The 18,940-nt window shown below is 39.1% G+C and overlaps 1 protein-coding gene across 15 annotated transcripts in view; it reads right to left on the bottom strand.

The window, feature by feature from the left end:
• Lrrc7 (leucine rich repeat containing 7) overlaps positions 1 to 18,940 on the bottom strand; it is a 468,470-nt gene that overhangs the window by 46,350 nt on the left and 403,180 nt on the right. For all 15 annotated transcript variants that reach the window (XM_045138031.1, XM_045138025.1, XM_045138023.1 and 12 more), the window contains 2 exons: positions 12,638 to 12,859; positions 4,560 to 4,652 (listed from right to left, as the gene is read on the bottom strand). In XM_045138031.1, coding sequence (XP_044993966.1) covers positions 4,560 to 4,652; positions 12,638 to 12,859 — 315 coding nt within the window. The remainder of the gene's footprint in view (positions 1 to 4,559; positions 4,653 to 12,637; positions 12,860 to 18,940) is intronic.

Here is an 18,940-nt window from a genome sequence, read left to right as displayed (position 1 = left end):
TAAGCAATCTCTACAGCCCCTAAAAAAGTTTTTGTGCAGCAAAGGACACTGTGAGTTGAGCAAAGAGTCAACCTACAGAATGGAAGAAAATCTTTTCCAGCTATACATCTGACAGAGGATTAATATCTAGCATATACAAGGAACTCAAAACACTAAATAATAATAAATGAAACAACCCAATTACAAATGGGCTATGGAACTAAATAGAGAGTTCTGAAAGAAAGAAAGAAATAAAAAAAGAAAGAAAGGAAGGAAGGAAGGAAGGAAGGAAGGAAGGAAGGAAGGAAGGAAGGAAGGAAGGAAGGAAGGAAGAAATCCAGATAGCCTATAAACATCTAAAAGCTGTTCGACATTCTTAGCCATTGGGGAAATTTAAATTTAAAGTACTTTGAGATTCCATCTTAATTCTGTCAAAATGGCTATCATCAAGAAAACAAATGACAATAAATACTGGCAAGGATGCAGAAAAAGAGGAACCCTTCTACACTGTTGGTGGGAATGTAGACTGGTCCAGCCATTGTGGAAATCAGTGTGGTGGTTCCTGAGGCAGCTAAAAATAGATCTACCATATGACCCAGCTATACCACTCTTAGGGATATATTCTAAGGACTCTTTTTCTACCTTAGAGATAGTTGCTCAACCATGTGTATTTCTACTCTATTCATAATAACTAGGAAATGGAACCAGCCTAGCTGTCTCTCAACAGATGAATGTGTAATGAAGATGTGGTACATTTATACAATAGAGTTCTATACAGCAGTAAAGAAAAATGAAATTAGGAAATTTTCAGGGAAATAGATGGATCTGGGAAGAATTATACTAACTGAGGTAACCCAGGCCCGGAAAGTCAAACATCACATGTTCTTTCTCATATGTGGATCCTAACTACAAATGTTTAGACTTGAATGAGAGTTGGAGTAAAAATTGGTAGCAGAACCCAGTAAGCTAGAAAGGGGCTTTAAGAGAGATGGGGAAGAGAGGACTTAAGGGGATGGTATTGTATATATGTAAGTAGATGAACAGATTACTGGAAGTGGAATGGTGTAAGTGAGGGGAAGAGACTGAGTAAAGAAATAGTGGGGGAAGGGTTAATCCAAATTTAAGATGGTATTAATAAGCCATATGGAAACCTACTTTTTTGGACAAGAGCACATCCAGCATCCAAAGATTGTTACTAGAATAATTTCAGTGCCAGAGACACTATACCTTCCAGTGAGTTGTTAACCAGGGAGGTCTGTGATGACCCCAAAACATTATAAGCCATTGCCAAGGGTTTTGTTTTCCTACCAGGAGTAGATGGTAAGACCCTACTGCTGAAGACTTCACATGCTTGGGCTGCAAAGTCACTCAGAAACCAGGCTGTGGCTGAGCTGAAAACCTCCCTGTAGACTATAAGAGCCAAAGGAAGGATAGGACTGCTTACAATGTGATCTTCCAGACATGAAATGGCCTGGATATCCATGACCTCACAGTGTCTTGTACTACCTACATAAGGCCCTCATAATAGGATGAAAAAATGATGACAACAAAATAAAAGAGAGAGTTATTGAGGGGGCATATGATGGAGAGTGAATTTCTAAACAGAAAAGTGGGTTAGAGGAAGGAATTATCATGTTTTATCATCATATGGAAGTTGTCAATAAAATAATTTAAAAGCAATATACAATGAGTGTCTACCTCATCCTATCAGAATGACATCCATTAAGGCATAAACAACAAGAAGTCAAGCATGTATGTGGGGAGAAAGGAACCCTTATACATTGTTAGTAGGAACATAAATTAGTCCAGACTTTGTATAAATCAGTATCAAAACACTCAATCAAAACATTCAAAATAAAACTACCGCTCTTTGGACTATACCAATGGGATCTTTGTATACCACACAAATACTAGCTCATCCATGTTTATTGCAGCCCTATGCACAGTAGCTGAATCAGCCCATGTTTCTATTATCAGTTGAATGAATAAAGAGAATGTTATATCACACACGCACCCATTGCTACACATATACATACAATACACACATATACACAGATACACAGATATACACACACCATAAAAATGAAATTATGGCGGGGCTGGAGAGATGGCTTAGTGGTTAAGCGCTTGCCTGTGAAGCCTAAGGACCCCGGTTCGAGGCTTGGTTCCCCAGGACCCACGTTAGCCAGATGCACAAGGGGGCGCACACTTCTGGAGTTCGTTTGCAGTGGCTGGAAGCCCTGGCGTGCCCGTTCTCAATCTCTCTCTCTCTCTCTCTCTCTCTCTCTCTCTCTCTCTCTGTCTCTTTCTCTCTCTCTGTCACTCTCAAATAAATAAATAAAAAAAATGAAATTATGGGGCTGGAGGGATGGCTTAGCAGTTAAGGCGCTTGCCTGCAAAGCCAAAGGACCCAGGTTCAATTCCCCAGGATCCACCTAAGCCAAGTACACAAGGTAGTGCATGCTTCTGGAGTTTGTAGTGGCTGAAGGCCCTGGCATGTCTATTCTCTATCTGCTTCCTTCTCTCTCTCAAATAAGTAAAATAAAATAAAGTTAAAAAAAAAGAAATTATGTCATCTTCAGAAAAATGAGTAGAACTGGATATCATCATAATGAGTAAAGTAGGCCAGAGTCAGAAAGATAAATATTTCATATTTTCTCTTATATATGGAATCTAGAGTTTATATCTATCTTGTATAAATAATATACATGATATGAAAGTAGAAGGGGAAATATTTAGGGAAGAAAAAGGTACTAGGAGGAGTAGGGAGAGGGGAATGGGATAGAAAATGTGGACCTGTCACATATGGTTAAAGTAAATAGTATACATAAATGAAAATGTCATGATGAAGGCCATCACTTTTCAATGAACATGCATTAATAAAAAATAAAATAGAGGAATCAATATTAGTAAGACATAATCACTCAGGATTTAGAAAAATACAAATGTTTCTGATAATTTTGAACTTTTATTAGTAACATTAAAATTAAACTAACATATCAAATAGTTTAATTCTATTGAATCAATGGTTATTCTCAACATAATTTCAGAATGTAAATTTCATAAATATGTCAATATTTCTAACTTGTATTCTCTTGCTTCATACACAGTCCATACATAGAAATAGCTGCCCGCGTACATTGGCCAAAGGACCTTCCATCTATGGTCACTGGAATTTTTATCTAGTTCTTTCCTAATGCACATAATCATGTGAACATTCTACTTTTTAGCCCAACCTCTTCTCCATCCTTCCTTGCAAAGAAAGGACAGAAAGAATCCAGAAATGGCCGAGAAGAAGATTGGGAAAGTGTGGGATTAAAGGCTCTCTCTCAGGCTTCAGAAGCCTTTAGATAGGGGCCTATAAGTTTCTTTTTTCTTTTCTTTCTTTTTTTTTTTTTTTTGGAGCAGTTTTCATAATTGGAAGTTGATCTGTGGGCTGCTTTTGCACAGTGTTACTATTAAAGGATCTGGATCTGACTGTTACGCAAAGGTGAGTCGAGAACTTGTAAAGGTTTTATTCAAATGTATTTTTTTCTCTTTCTTCGTCATCTCAATAAGATATGATGCCATTTAGGCAGTTTAATTTGTGAGACTGAAGGCAGATTATTTCAATTATCACTAGATTTCCGTGGATTCATGAATGAGATCATCAGACACTGGTGGCATCAAGGCAGGTTACATAGTTCCTGGCAAATGTTTGTTGATCTAGGAAGTCACTTGGTCCATTCTGGGCTTATGGTTGCATCCTGTGTGCATGGGTGATATTCTGACCATAGGGCAGTGATCCAGGTAGAACTTGGAGAGAAACATTGATTCCATGGTCCAACAAGCAGGGTTGTGCATGAGAGGTGGACCTGACCATTCTTGCTAATGGGAACTTCATTTTTCTCATAAAAATTGTTTCCAGTGGTTTTTCACTTAAGAAATTCTATTAATGAAATCCTTCACAAGCCTGGTGAGTTGAACAGTCAGTCAGCTTGCTCTAGCACTGATGTGTCATCATTTGTTACTGTGAGAACACACTTTCCTAAATAACAAATGAAAAACTTACAAATAAACATTTGGAAAAAACATTGTTATGAATTGCCCATAGAGCTTTATTTGTAATATGTAAAATCAAAGCAAACAAAAAAATCCCAAGAAGACCATTGTAAAAAAATCCCAAGGGGTTGGAGAGATGAATCAGTGGTTAAAGGCACTTGCTTACAAAGCATGACAGCCTGGGTTTGATTCCCCAATACCCACGTAATTCCAGATGCATAAAATGGGAACATGCATATGGAAGTTGTTTTCAGTAGCTAGAGGCCCTGGCATGCTCAAATTCTCTCTCTCTCCAATAAATAAATATTAAAAATATAATAAAACCTGTTTTCTTTCAGACAGAATGCTTAAGTATCTATTATTCGCCATATTTATCTAGCCCCATACTGGATTGCTTTTTCTTTGTACTGAAATGCTTCTCATTGGCTCCATGGTGTTTCTAGGTCAGTACAGAAAAAGTATTTACAAGTCTATTTAAGCATTACATCACAGAAGACAGTATTTCTGAAAGCCAAGATGTCAGTAGGGAAATCCCTTACCTTGTCAGAAGGTTTGAATGGGTTTCCTTGTCCACTGATTCCACCACTGATGCTAAACCCCAGCCCAGGGTTCTTTTCTATCCTCACACAAAACTGTTAAAAAAAGACATGAAAAGGTAATCAAATAACCATCAAAGTTAAATATTTTCCACTTAAGATTCACATTAGTAAATGTTAAAAGATACTGGAATGAGGTGAACTGTGGAACCAGAAGGCAGAGGCAAGTGACTGATAAAGGAGAAAAACATCAGAAATACACTAGTATGCATCTTTTTTTAAAAAAAATTTTTGTTCATTATTTATTTATTTATTTGAGAGTGATAGAGAGAGAGTGGGCGCGCCAGGGCCTCCAGCCACTGCAAACGAAATCCAGATGCATGCGCCCCTTGTGCATCTGGCTAACGTGGGGCCTGGAGAATCAAGCCTCGAACCGGGGTCCTAAGGCTTCACAGGCAAGCGCTTGACTGCTAAGCCATATCTCCAGCCCTGCATCTTTTATTCAAGTAATTGTGTGATGGAAAAGTTCTTAAAGATGAGGGAAACATTTGATTTGTTCTCCTTTTGCTTGTGCGCGTGCAGTGCACAAGTGTATGTGTACTCGCTTGTGGACACACCTGTATGCAGGTGTGTGGTGCACTTGTGTGCATTTGAGTGTGAAGGCCAGAGCTTGATGTTGGGTGTCTTTCTCAATTACTTTTCACGTTATTTATTTTTTATTTACTTGAAAGTAAGAGAGAGACAGAGAGATCATGGGCACGCCAGGAACTCCAGCCATTGTAAACAAACTCCAGATGCATGCATCTCTGTACATCTGGCTTTACATGGATACTAGGGAATCAAAACTCAGGTTGTTAGGTTTTGTAGGTAAGCACCTTAACCCCTGAGCCATCTCTTCAGTCCACATTATTTTTTTAAAAACATTTTTGGGCAGGAGAGATGGCTTAGCAGCTAAGGCACTTGCTGGCAAAGGCAAAGGACCCAGGTTCAGTTCCCCAGTGTCCACGTAAAGCAAGATGCACAAGGTGGCACATGCATCTGAAGTTTATTTGCAGTAGTTAGAGGTCCTTGCATGCCCACTCATTCTCTCTCTCTCTGCCCCTCTCTTAAATAAATAAACAAATAAATACTTTCATTTATTCGCTAGCCCAAAGTGGGAGGGCGGGCAGGAGGGAGAGAGAAAGAGAGCGAGAGCGAGAGAGAGAGAAAGGGAGAGAGTACAGGTGCTCCTGAACCTCTTGGTGATGCAAATGAACTCCAGATGTATGCACCACTTTGTGCATCTGGCTTTCTGTGGATATGCGGGAATTGAACCCGACTTTGCAAGCACGAGCCTTTAAGCACTGAGCAATCTCCCCAGTCCCCATCTTATTTTTTGAGATAGAGTCTCTCACTAAATCTGAAGCTCACCAATTCAACTGGGCTGCTTAGCCAACAAGCTCCAGGGAGCCACCTATGCTGATCCTCCCCAGTGCTGGGACTACAGGAATGTGCCACCATGCCTTGATTTTATGCGGATGCCGGGAATCTGAATTAAAGTTCTCACACAAGCACTTTACTCACTGAGCTACCTCCCCAGCTCCCCCATTTGCTTTAAGATGCTTCATGCTTTTTTTTTTTTTTTTTTAATGAGCATTTTTGCTTGGTCTCTTAATTTGTTAATTCCAAACATCTGAATTACTCTCTGTATTTTTATTTTCAAGGTACCCCTAGTTTTTACTCTTGAATAGTTCAAGGTGCAGTAGAATTCCACTTATAACTGGAGTTGCTGGACTTTGGATGAATGACGTTTGACTGTTTAATGGGACTGTTCTTTCTTCACTGTCCTATTTTGTACAAGTGAACATGAATTTAATTATCATATGGTTTACTTAGAACACAAAGGCAAAATCTTATCCACTGATGTGATTTTCAAGGTAGATTTATTGAGGAATAATTTATAAACTCTTGGCAAATGCAATTACCAAAAGTACTCTTCTGTATTTTTATATTAAAGATATACTTTTTGCAGCTTTTCCCTTAATTGAGCTTGATTTGTTAAGATTAGTGTGGCTAGAGTGGTAGAAATTGCAATGCATAATAGGCTATATTTATATGACTCATAGTCTATGGGTATGAGTTCAATGCAGCTAGAGGGATTATTTTAGTTTTATTCAACACAGTACTTTACCTTTTTGTTATTCTTTTTTTTCAATTTTTTATTAACAACTTCCATGATTATAAAAAATAATGTCCTCCCTCCCCCCCCATGTTATTCTTTATTAGTAAGAAAATTTTAAGAAACTAACTTCTATAAGTAAAATTTCTTCTTTTGTATTTTCTCATAGATGAATTTCATAATATCATATTGTCAGTTTCAAAAAGACTAATATTGAATGTTTCCTCTCATTTATGAATTCTAGATTTTATACATGAACATGGAAGTGAAACTGTCTAGGGGAACAAAAGGGACTAATGGAAGAGAGATGAGTGAAAAGTGGGAGGCAATGGGAATAGGCATGAAACATGATTAAAGCACAGCATATATTGGTATGAAAGTGTCCTTACAAAATACAGTACTATGTACAGTGCATATATGTCAATAAAAAGATAACATATACATGTTCAATACTATTACCACATTGGATTCTATCTTCAAATATGAAATTTTATGTAATAAACATGGAGGTGTGGGTATTTCTGGCCCTCAGACCACTTTAACCACAAACCAATGCAGCAACTGTCATTGACATTAAATTGACTAGAGAAGTTTCTAGTTGTTCTTTGTCAGGATAGTGATGACTGTGTTTACTTTATATTGTTGTAAATCTGGAAGGGGCTAAAAATCTAAGAAAAACAGATTTCATATGTGCCAAGTATTTGAAGAACTGTCTCAATATATATTTAACAATAAACAGAAACAACAAAGATGACATTGGTCTTATAAATGTGACCAGCAAACATCAGTTGCGACCTGGGCATGCTGAAGTGAGGTGGATCAGGTGGGCCTCGTAAAGCACACCTAAGAGAGTATGCCTCTCCCCATAGCGACTTTCACCCACCTGCCAAAGTCCAAAAAGAAGGAAAGCCTTACAGGAAGTCTAAAATGAAAGAAGTCTAGTAGACAGGACACGAGGTGTCCAACAAAAGGTCAGACCCAGGGGTTTAAAAGTAACCTATTTAGTAAAAAATGATATTTCAACTTTAAGAGAATGATTGCAAAAAAAAAAAAAAAAAGAAAGAAAGAAAGAAAAGAAAAGAAAAATTCTAAGTCAGGCATAGTGCCAGCAGTCCAGAAGCCCAAACAGTAGGTCTCTGTAAGTTTGAACAAGCCTTGAGGCTCCAGAGTGAGTTTCCAGGACAGCCTGGGTGACAGTGAGACCCTACCTCAAAAAGAAAGAATGAATAAAAGAGAAAGAAAAAAAAGAAAGAAAGAAAGAAGGAAAGAAAAAATTCTGGCAGTCAATATAAGACTATTTTTGGCTACTTCTCTTGCTTTGTTTGACTGGATACTTCTGGTCTGTGTTGATCTCACTTTTATTAGAGCAATGAGTCTTACAAAGGTCTTCATATCAAATGGATTCTGATGTTATAAGCAAGGCCCTATATAAGGTGTTCTGAGCTGGTCCCAGAGAGCTGTAAAACCCAGCTGCAGAGCAAAAGGCATCACTCACTCTTTTTTTTCCTCTTTCATTTCTCTCGTTCTCATCACTCAACTTCCATCCCATTTCCTCTTCTATTCGTTTTGGGGATATAATTCAGGGTTAAGGAGTAGTACCATAGAAAGACACCTGGTGATGTTATAATGAGCTGGTTTCCTGGTGACCATTCTCTCTTTTTTACCCCTTTTCTTGGTATATTTCCAAAGAATCGAAGACAAATAAACACACTGTACATACATGTTTATAGTAACAGCATTTTTTTTGTAAGCAAGCACCTTTCATCAGAGCCTTCTCCTCAGCCCAGAAATGTAACTTTGAATCATTCTTCTAACATTTTCTCTTTCTTTTTAAAAAACATTTTAATAGAATATATTATAAAGATTTCTGTAGATTCATATTTCTTCTGCTTGAGACCCACTTATTGTTCCAGTTGCTACCTTTTAAACTCTGAAGGCCTGCTTATTCCCCAGTTCGGCCAGTAAATTACAGTACTGTGCTCCCAAAAATGTATTTGTTTTTAGGATGGGCAGGTGACTGAATCCCAAGGGAGTAGTGAGATGTCTGTTAGCATTTCCAGGAAAGACCATCTTATTCTTGCTGGTTTTTGAGCTTCTGGAGATGTTTCTTCTGGTCAGGCGGCAGACCTGGAAGGAGAAGCTGAGAACTGTGCTGGCCCACACTGGGTCTTACTGGGGAGCTGCGAACTGTGCTGGCCTGCACTGGGTCTGACCCAAAACTCCCTATTCCTGGAACCTCTGTGCGTATGAACCAAACAATTTCTTTCTGTTCAAGGCTCGCTAGACTCTGTCCTTTGTAACCAAGTGTCCTAGCTGATGTATCTCAGAGAACTTGCTTATTTTGAAACATGAAATATGATGCCATTATACTAAAAAAAAAACCCAGAAAACAAATTATAAATGGGACTAAAATACTTCCTGTGGGAACTGAAATCAGGACCAAACATTTGGTATGACTTGAAATTCTAATCATGAGAGATATGTAAGTCAAAGTCAATGAGATACTTCTTTACAGGATGGCTACAATAAAAGAGACAGATAATTCATTGTTATGGATGTGGAGGAATCGGAACCCTCATTGGTATGACTAGATGTTGCACCTACTTTACCAAACAGGTTGACAGTTCCTTTTCAAAATGCTAAATATAGTTACCTTTGACATAGCAATTTCACCCTCACAAATCTACCCAAAAATCATGAAAATGTCTATCTGTGGGGAGCCCCTCCGCCCGCATGGCCAAGGCCTATGGGGAGAGTACCCCTGGCCAAGCTCTAAAGATGGCGCCTGACGGAAGTTCAGTGCTTGGGACAAACAAGTCCATATTTGGAGGAGTTTGCCATCTCTGCCGCTCATTGGTTTCTGATGCTCGTGTGGAGGGGTTGCGTGGCCTGGAGTGATTGGGCGGAGTGAGTGCGCGAGTGAGTGCGCTTATAAGGAATCCCCGCCCGAGGCTTGGGGGAGATGAAGCTTGAAGTTGCCTGAATAAACTGCTGTAAGAAGAACTGGTGGTTGTGTCTTCCTTGCTGGTCAAGGCGGACGCGACATCTATCTACCAATAAATGTGTACACAAGTGTTTATGCTAGCTCCAAGATAGTAACAACCCCAATGTCCATCAGTAATGGTTCAAACAAATGAGCATGTGTCTCTGTGCACAATGGAGCATGACATGGCATAATATACTGCCTGCAGTACTGCTCCTGAAGATGGGTGAAACCAACAAGAATAGTGCAAAGATATCTGGAGCTCAAGAATCAAGGACCAGAGACATACAATTTAAAATCATCAAGCCTGGAGCTCAGTATGATCACCTAGGGAAAGTATAGACAGATAATAGAAAGGAGCCAGGTCAGAACACAGGGTCACTCTAATAGTTAGAGGTTAGGAGCAGAAGAGGTGTGGTCACACCAGGCCAGGAGGAAGAGTTTTTGGTTTGCACTGGAAGAAATCATTCTCATACTCTAATGTATGAGGACACAAAGCAGTTGGCAGAGGGACTGGCTCTAGACATTTATTTAGATTAGCTGCTGTCAGCTGCTGGAAGAGAATGCAAGAGTTCAGGTGCAGATTCTAGCTGCTGCAGTCATTGAAGAAAGCCACAGCATGTTGGGTGCTGCATGAAGAAAAGCTAGGTAAGACTTGTCTAGTTAGATTATGCTTTTTTTTCAAAACTACAATGAAAAATCATCTTACTCTAGATAGAATAGCTGTTACACACATCAACAAAAATAACTAATGTTGGCAAGGATGTAGAGAGAAAGGAACTCTCATACAATGTTGGTGGGACTATAATTAAGGACATCACTATGGAGAACAGGATGACATTTCTCAAAAATCTAAACATCAACCATACGTTCAGCTATTCCACTTCTAGGCATATATCCAAAGGAAATGAAATCAGCCTGCCAAAGACACACCTGCACTTTTGTGTTTATTGCAGTGGATGAGGAAATGTGGTACACAGTGGAATGTTATTCAACCTGACTGAATGAAACCTTGTCACCTGCAGCATTATGTTAAGTGAAAGAAGCCAGACAAAGAAGGCAAGTACCAAATGTTCTTTCTCACATATGGAAGCTTAGGAAAAGGTAAGCTGACCTGAATGTGGAACTGTTATTGCTAGTTTGGAAAATGGAAGGGGGGTGATGGATAAAGGGGAGCCCTGCTAGATAAGTATAGTACTGAAACATGCTACATACTGAACCCCAATAATAAGTATAATTAATATATGTTAAGAAAATATAGATGTTAAATTAAAAGGAAATAATTTCATTAAGATAGAGAGTACGTATCAAATGGTTTGAATATGTGTGATTTACTCAGACAACTTCAGAGTCTTTAGACCCAACCCTATCCCTTATTAACACATTTCTATTTGTAAATATCTCACAGAAATTTATCAACTCATGTTCTGTATAATGCTTCAGCTATAATTTATAATTCATATTTTGGCAAAGTGTGTAACTCAATAGAATTGATTCTAGAAGTTGATTCTGTTAAGTTGCATGCAGTTGCGCAGTGGAATGCATGGACAGTAGAAGTTGATTCTGTTAAGTTGTATGCAGTTGTGCAGTGGAATGCATGGACAGCAGAAGTTGGTTCTGTTGTGTGCAGGTGAATGGTAGGATGCATGGACAGACGTTTCTGTTAAATTGTGTTCAGGTGCATGCTAGAATGCATGAACAGTAGAAGTTGATTCTGTTAAGTTGCATGCAGTTGCATGGTGGAATGCATGGACAGTAGGGTGTATTTGCTTTACTCTCTCTGTATAAACTTACTTTTGATCCATGTACTGGGCTACTAGCAGCAGGCTGCAACATGTAACACAGGGTCCTGATTCCAGCTCAGCTTCTATACTGCTGTGTGGCCACAGCCAAGACACTTAACTTCTCTCAGTTATCTAGTCAATGAAGTAGAAACTGACACATGGGGATTATAGAATTGTCAATTAAATAAAATTAGTTAATACACGAAAGAGTTTGGGGAGATCCAAAGCTTTACAGTGATGTTTTTCCTTCTCACTTCTGTTTTGGTATCTCTAGGCTCTACATATATAAATATATTCTGCCTTCAATTACAACTGTGTATGTAAGGAAAAGACCAATATATTATTAGCCTCTAAAAATATTCAGTTTGTATTCACTTTGGGACTGGGGAGATGGCCTAGCCAGTAAGAGTGTTTGGCATGTAAGCATGAGGAACTGAGAAGTCATGATTTTTTTCTGAATTTGATTCCTTAGCACTCATGTAGATGACTGGGCATGACCATATTCTCAGTCCTGAGTCTGTGTGGGAGACAGGATCATCTCTGGGCTCACTAGTTAGCCAGCCTGACAAAGAATGGCAGTTCTGGGTTTGTGAGAGACTTCTTAAGGAAACAAGTAGGAAAAACTAGCAAGACATCTACTGTTCTCTTCTGGCCTCCACACATGTGTGCACAGGATGTGAACATCTGCACACACACATATGCATACACCACCACACACATCACATCACACAGACTACACATAGACACAAATCTTCAATTTTCACAACCTCTAAATACTAATGATATTAAACTGGAAAGTTGTTGAAGTATCTATATAGTGATTCTTAACATTAGGTAAATCATAGAATCACTTGGGGAGTTAAAAAAAGAGGCTGGCTATCATTTCCATGTGAAACTCTACATAATTTCTAAATATTTTTAGTATATGTCTTTCTTGCCCAAATAGGTTTCCCTTCACAATATACTACTTTATATCAGCTGCTTTCCATCTCAGCTGTTTTTGGTTTTTTTTTTTTTTAATCTGTTTAGTATTTTAGAATAACACTGTGGTCTCATTCCAAAATTAACTCATTTTATTAGTCTGCCTGTGACCCATGGATTTTTTTTTTTTTTAATTTCCCAAGACTTCACTGAGTATAACAAATGTACTCCTCACCTGCTCTGGATACCCATCCATGCTCCTCTGCCCTTTCGTTTGAATTAAGCACCGTCCAGGCTGAGGTCCTCGGGGGGCCTGTGAAGAAGGGATCTGGATAGGCAGTGGTGACTGAAACTGCTGTATGGTCACTTTGTTGATGTTGCCTTCGTATGGTTGCTGCTCCCGGCTGCGATGCTGAAGACTCTGAGACCCCATTAGGGTCTGGATGTGGCTGCCGGCCTGTAGGGAACAGAATCTGTAAGGCAAATACCTGGGCTATGAGGCTAAGGTTGAAGTAGAAGCCTATAATGAGCACCTCTCTAAAACGATGTATGTGGAAAGGATGAAAAAGGAGCAGTACAGGTCTGGGTCTGCTTGCTGGGGCTGGGAGAAATGTTAGTGGGGCCAGGCTGTGTTAAATGTGGTTATCTGGTGGCTTGCCAAAGATTATTTTAATCCCTATTTAAGGAAGCAAAATTCATCTGAAAAATCTCAAGAAGAAAAAATAAAAACTCAAAGTGAAGCTCTTCTGACTGACATTTTACATTGAAAAAATAACAGAGAGAGGGAGAAAGATCTAGCATCAGGGGTATGACATGTCCTAATTCTATAGTAAAACAATGGAGTTGCTTAACTTTGATGGCACAGATGCATAATAAGCTTTCTCAGGAGAGTATCATTATTTTTATTAATTTGTTTCATTATTAAATCAAGTGTATGGTCTTGGAAGGTCTAAGTTACACTGCCAATTACTCATGTAATAAGTTCATGAGCAGACGTTGCCCCTGGAGGCCTGGGATTTCACAAGGTTATCTTAACAGGCTCTGAACATTTCTTTGCTTGAAAGTTCTTCAAGAACAACTTAAAATGAGAAAGAAACCACACTGATAATGGAACATCATTTGGGGATGGAAGGTATGTTGCTGGACTCCAAACAAGAGGCAACTTTGAAATAAAACAGTCAACTCTATGATTTGGCAATATATAGGGAAAAGTAAGTATTTGATTTTATTTCAGAGGGACAACTGGCTGTTTTGGTATTAGGTGTAATTTTTTACATTCATAAACAGTGGAGATATTTCAGTCATGAGAAATTAGAGAGAAAGTGGCAAGAGCTTCAGACCATTCAGACCATAGTAGCACAGTGTGCAAATGATTACCAAGGCTCATGATACTGTCTAATATACTCTAGCAATAATAACAAAATAACCTAACGGGTACAACTAGCATAACCTCAGAAAGGTAAATGCTTATTTCTCTAATGTATCCGGCTTCTTCTCAGAAACCTTCATGAAAGATGCCACGACCTTTTCTGCCATTCTAGATAGCCAAACACCTATGTGATCAGATTTTGTCACATGGCAAGTAATTTGTTTTTTTTTTGTTTTTTTTTTGTCTGCCATGGAATTTTACCTTCTGTTGTTTGATAGAAAGAAACCATGATAAACCTAGTGCTGTTATTTGAGCTGCTGTCTTCTGAATGAGCTCATGCAATCTCCTGAGTTCAGAAGAGCTGGAAGCCTTGGGACAGGGTGCTGGCTGGCTGGCTGCTGAGCACCCAGTGGGTCTTTGTGTTTGTGCCTGCTTCTCACCTTCCCTGGTAAACTCTCTGGCAGATTTGGATTGTTTGGAGCTTGCAAACTACTTGGGTGATGAATTTGGAAATGAGTCTGTATAAGGGAGCAAACAATATTTCTTTACATTACAGAACTATCCTATCCTTTAGAGGTTTTTTCTTTTTGTTTTCTAGTACATTCTTCTTATAATAGGGCAACTTGAGCTCAGGACAGCATGGATTTTGAATTCTTTGGGGGCAAGCATCATATACTACTGACGTGTTTCCATGAGTGACATAGTAAATGCATTTAATAAAGAACATCTATCATCCGAACATGTGGCGGTGAGTAGTGTCCTAAATTACCTCACATGTAGTTTTTCTGAGGAGGAATGTAAGGTTGGGTTACTTTATTTTCTCTAGGTCATTTCTCCAAGTAATTTGTGGGACTGGTGAGTGAGAATCTGAATGTGGAGGTTCCTGTAAAACTGTTACATGCTTTGAATGGCAAAAAGAAAGAGAAGATTTGATATTTATTTGGAACTTTCAGGGAGAGGTTGGACAAAATAACATGCATTTAAGGAGAATAGTGATGGATGTAATCTTTTCAAGTTGACTCTAAAACAAATTGTCAAACTTAACAGCAGGAAAAAAGTCTCTCTACTATCCACAGGACCCAAAGAACATTGAGGCCAAAACCAAAGAAAAGAAATGTTGAACTAGATACCAAAAGGTATTGTTCATACATACCCATCCCACAGCTAATTAGCCTTATTATGTTAAATGTTTAAAGTTTGTACTGTGTGAATGAAATATCTGTCAGTATTGTCACTACTAAATGGTTCACTATGTTCTTTTAGACCAGAGTGAGTTTGGGAAACACACTGAATCATCCAGTGTGGTTTCATGTTCTGCTGACCACCTTGGCACTTGAACCTTGAGGTCTTGCTTCCGAAACTCAAACACACCTTCAAAGGATGACAATTTATGCAATAATGATGTTCAACTGTGCATGAGTCATGTTCTACATTTAAGTCCAAAAGAGTTATCAAATGTCTAGAAGCAGGCTCAACAATACAGTTACCTCCCAAGGAATGCACAGTCACTTATCTTGAGGCCTCACCATGCATGCCACTAAGTCTATTATTAAAAGTGTATGGTCATTTGGATCAGATGTCCCCCATAAACTCATGTGTTCTGAATGCTTACTGGTCCCCAGCTAATGGCAATTTGGGAGGTGGAGCCTTGCTTGCAGAGGTGTGTGGTTCCAGGCAGGCTTAGGGGTGTGACAGCCATGCCACCTTAACAGAGCTCTGCTCACTCTCCTGCCTCTGTTTCCCCTGCTGTGGCAGATGTGATGTCCAGCCTCAGCTCATGCCATGCTTTCTCCTGCCATCAGGAAGCTTCTCCTTGATACTGTAAATGGAAATAAATCCTTTTATTTCATTGGCTGCTTGGTCAGGTGCTTCATCCTAGCAACAATAAGGTAAGTACAACAGCATGCAAGATACCACAGAACCATTATGGTCACTTCCTGTTCACACCACCTGTGCTTCCTGATTTTTTTTTTAATGCAAGCTGTTTAAAAAGTGAGCTAGCAGGACTTTTGCTTCCCAGTTCATAGAATAGACATGCTTTTCTCACACCATCTATAAATATAAGAATTATTCTCAGAGATTACATGTAGACAGATATACGATGACCCTGAAAAGTAGAGGAAACCCAAAAAGGGACCTAGTGATAGGAGACAGAAATTGGCTAAGGTAGTCAGGGTAACAGAACCCCAAAGGTAAATGGTTTTTTTATTCTTTGACTAAAAGGAGGAAATACCACTAAACTTGCAAAAACCGTGATGTTATAACCTCCAGCAAAGATTTGTAGATTAAGCTTGCACCCTTCCTAGAGAACAGAAACTCTGATCCTTACCCAAGATGACAGAAAAGCTATAAAATCTGGTCTTTGTCCATAGAAACCAGCTGACCTGGTCTTCCTCACGTAGCCACTCCCCATAAGAAACCCAGACCTGAGTCTCGACGTGGGCTTCTCAAACTTTCTCTTGCCTCTCTGGGCAAGAGCTCGACCTTGCTTCCTTCTCTTATGTTCTAGGTTTAAGTGCCCTTCTCTTCATCCTCCTAAAGCTTTAAACTGTAATTAAATCTTTTTAAACCTTATCTATGGTCCATGGATTTCATTCTCCAAGATTCAAAGGACAAGGATCTGGGAACACCCCAAATTATTGGTGCACTGGCATACAAGGAACCCAAAATTCCTGTATCACTAGGGCCCAAGTAATAACACAGTGGTACATTACGTGAACTATATGTCCAGACTTGCAGGATAACCAATGGGTAACTTGAGAATGACAACCTGCAAGAAAAACCCAGACAAAAACCTCTCTTCAGCAAATGGATCAGAAAAGATGCGGCCTTTGGGTGGTAACTTGTCTACTACAGCTGAACACCATAGAAAAAGCTATAGCCTGAATGCAACAATGCCAGGGCAATGGGGAGACTAGACTTTCATCCTCAAAAGGATGTAACAGACTATAGCAACATCCCATGAAAGTGTACTACCTACTTTCCCTCACCCCAGAAGGCCAAGTGAGGCATCACAGCTTAGATGATCAGTTGTAAGCACTGCTCATCCAGCTTCAAGGAGGCACCTTCTGCCTTTGCAATGGGACACACAGTTGGAAGTTCAGCCCAGCAGTGATGAGGTAACTCCACTAACATATTTGAGGAAGCCTCAGGCAGAGTGGGACCATCTATCTCTATCTAGAAATACCAGGGAGTTTTTGCCTCAGGCATCAGTGAAGGCTGAAAGGGGATGTTAGATTCTATCTCCATGTGGGAACTACTCATCACAGGATTATTTTTTAACTAAAATGGACTCAGAAAAACCAGTTGAAGCAGAGGCTTAAATAAGAGCCAGCATTTAATATAAAGATGTCTAGGATGCGGCTGAAAATCACTCACCATACCAAGAGTCAGGAAGCTCCCAGATGAAGTGACAAGACGGAGAAGGCAAAGGTGAAGGAACTTCCTTCAATTCAGCCATCAAGAAAAGGCCTTGGCCACACACTCAATGCAAATGCAAAGCAGAAGCCATTCACAAAGGACATAAAATCTCAGCTAAAGAGAAGATGTAAAGAAGAGACATAGATATTTTAGATCTGGAAAATACAATAGTTCAAATAAAAAGCATAGTTGCTTGATCAACTTAACATCTCACAGAAGCAGGGGAAGAGAACACTGACTCAGAAGACAGGAGAAGAGAGATGATTTAATCTGAGCAACAGAGAGAAAACTCCCCATAAAACATGAGAAAAGTCTTAGAAAATTGAGGGGCCCTACAAGGCTTTAATAATCATTTTATCAAAATGAGGAGATAGATGGTGGGGCTGAAAAATCACATGAAGAAATAATGTCCCCAGATTCTGACTAAACCCAATTCAAGTAGTAGAGAAAATCAAAGAACAAACCCAAAGACACCAGGCATCGACACATCTTAATTAAATTTCTAGAAGCAGAAGATAGCTTCAGAGCAACAAGAGAAAAATGACACCTTGACCATACAGGAAAAACAATTTGAGTGACAGAAGTTGTCTTGTCAAAAGTCATGGATAATAGAAGGAAATTACATACTAATATTTAAATGCTGGAAATAAAGAACTATTAGCCTCAAATCCTGTAACTGTAGAAAAATTCTTTAGCACTGAAAGGGAACTCAGGACATTCTTACATGGAAGAAAATTAGAAAATTTAAAAAATGTCTCTCTCTCTCTCTCTCTCTCTCTCTTTTTTTTTGCTACCACACCACTCCTAAAATAGCCTGAAAAGAAAGTTCTTTAATAAAAATTAAATAGTCAAAGAAAAAAGCTTTGTGGCACTAGGAAAGACAGATCACCACAAGCAAACATAATAGTAAGTACATTGAGTTTTCCCTCTCTTAAGTTTTCAGAATTATGTTCCATGATTGAAGCATAATCATGACATTATCTGATGTGCCTCTGAATTATGAGTATAGGGCATTTTAAAAAGGATTCTACTAGGACATTTTAAAAAGGATTCTTCTATATATAGAACAAGATGAAAACCCAGGGATCTTAGATTTCTGTACTTTACTTCACCTGGTCACTGGTAGACTCTTGTGAGTTGTGTGTGTGGTATGCATATGTGTGTGTATGTATACAGCAGAAGCAATATTACAAAAGTTATGTAGAGAGATTCATTGAAACCATTGCAGATAAGTCAATAGCAACACAGAAACAAAAAAACACAATCAGGGCTGGAGAGATGGCTTATTAGTTAAGTGCTTGCCTGTGAAGCCTAAGGACCCCGGTTCAAGGCTCAATTTTCCAGGACCCACGTTAACCAGATGCACAAGGGGGCACATGGTCCTGGAGTTCATTTGCAGTGGCTGGAAGCCCTGGCACGCCCATTCTCTCTCTCTCTCTCTCTCTCTCTCTTTCTCCCCCTACCTGCCTCTTTCTCTCTCTCTCTGTTACTCTCAAATAAATAAATAAATAAATGAACAACAACAAAAAAAACACAATCAGAAAGCAAAAAAGAAAATTGAGAATTAAACCTTAATTCTTGTTTTAAAGGAAGGGTCAAATACCAAAATCAAAAGATAGGTCTTGGCAAACAAAAATTACCTAACTATATGTAGGCTCCAGGAAGTCACCTCAATACTTTTTACCTGATACAGACAGGTAAAAAGTAAGAAGGACCGGGCGTGGTGGCACATGTCTTTAATCCCAGCAC

The sequence above is a fragment of the Jaculus jaculus genome, chromosome 19 (genome assembly GCF_020740685.1).
Source record: "Jaculus jaculus isolate mJacJac1 chromosome 19, mJacJac1.mat.Y.cur, whole genome shotgun sequence".
In the NCBI taxonomy this organism is placed as follows: Eukaryota; Metazoa; Chordata; class Mammalia; order Rodentia; family Dipodidae; genus Jaculus; species Jaculus jaculus.
Note: the sequence above shows the minus strand (reverse complement) of the source record. Positions and strands in the feature narration are given on the sequence as shown.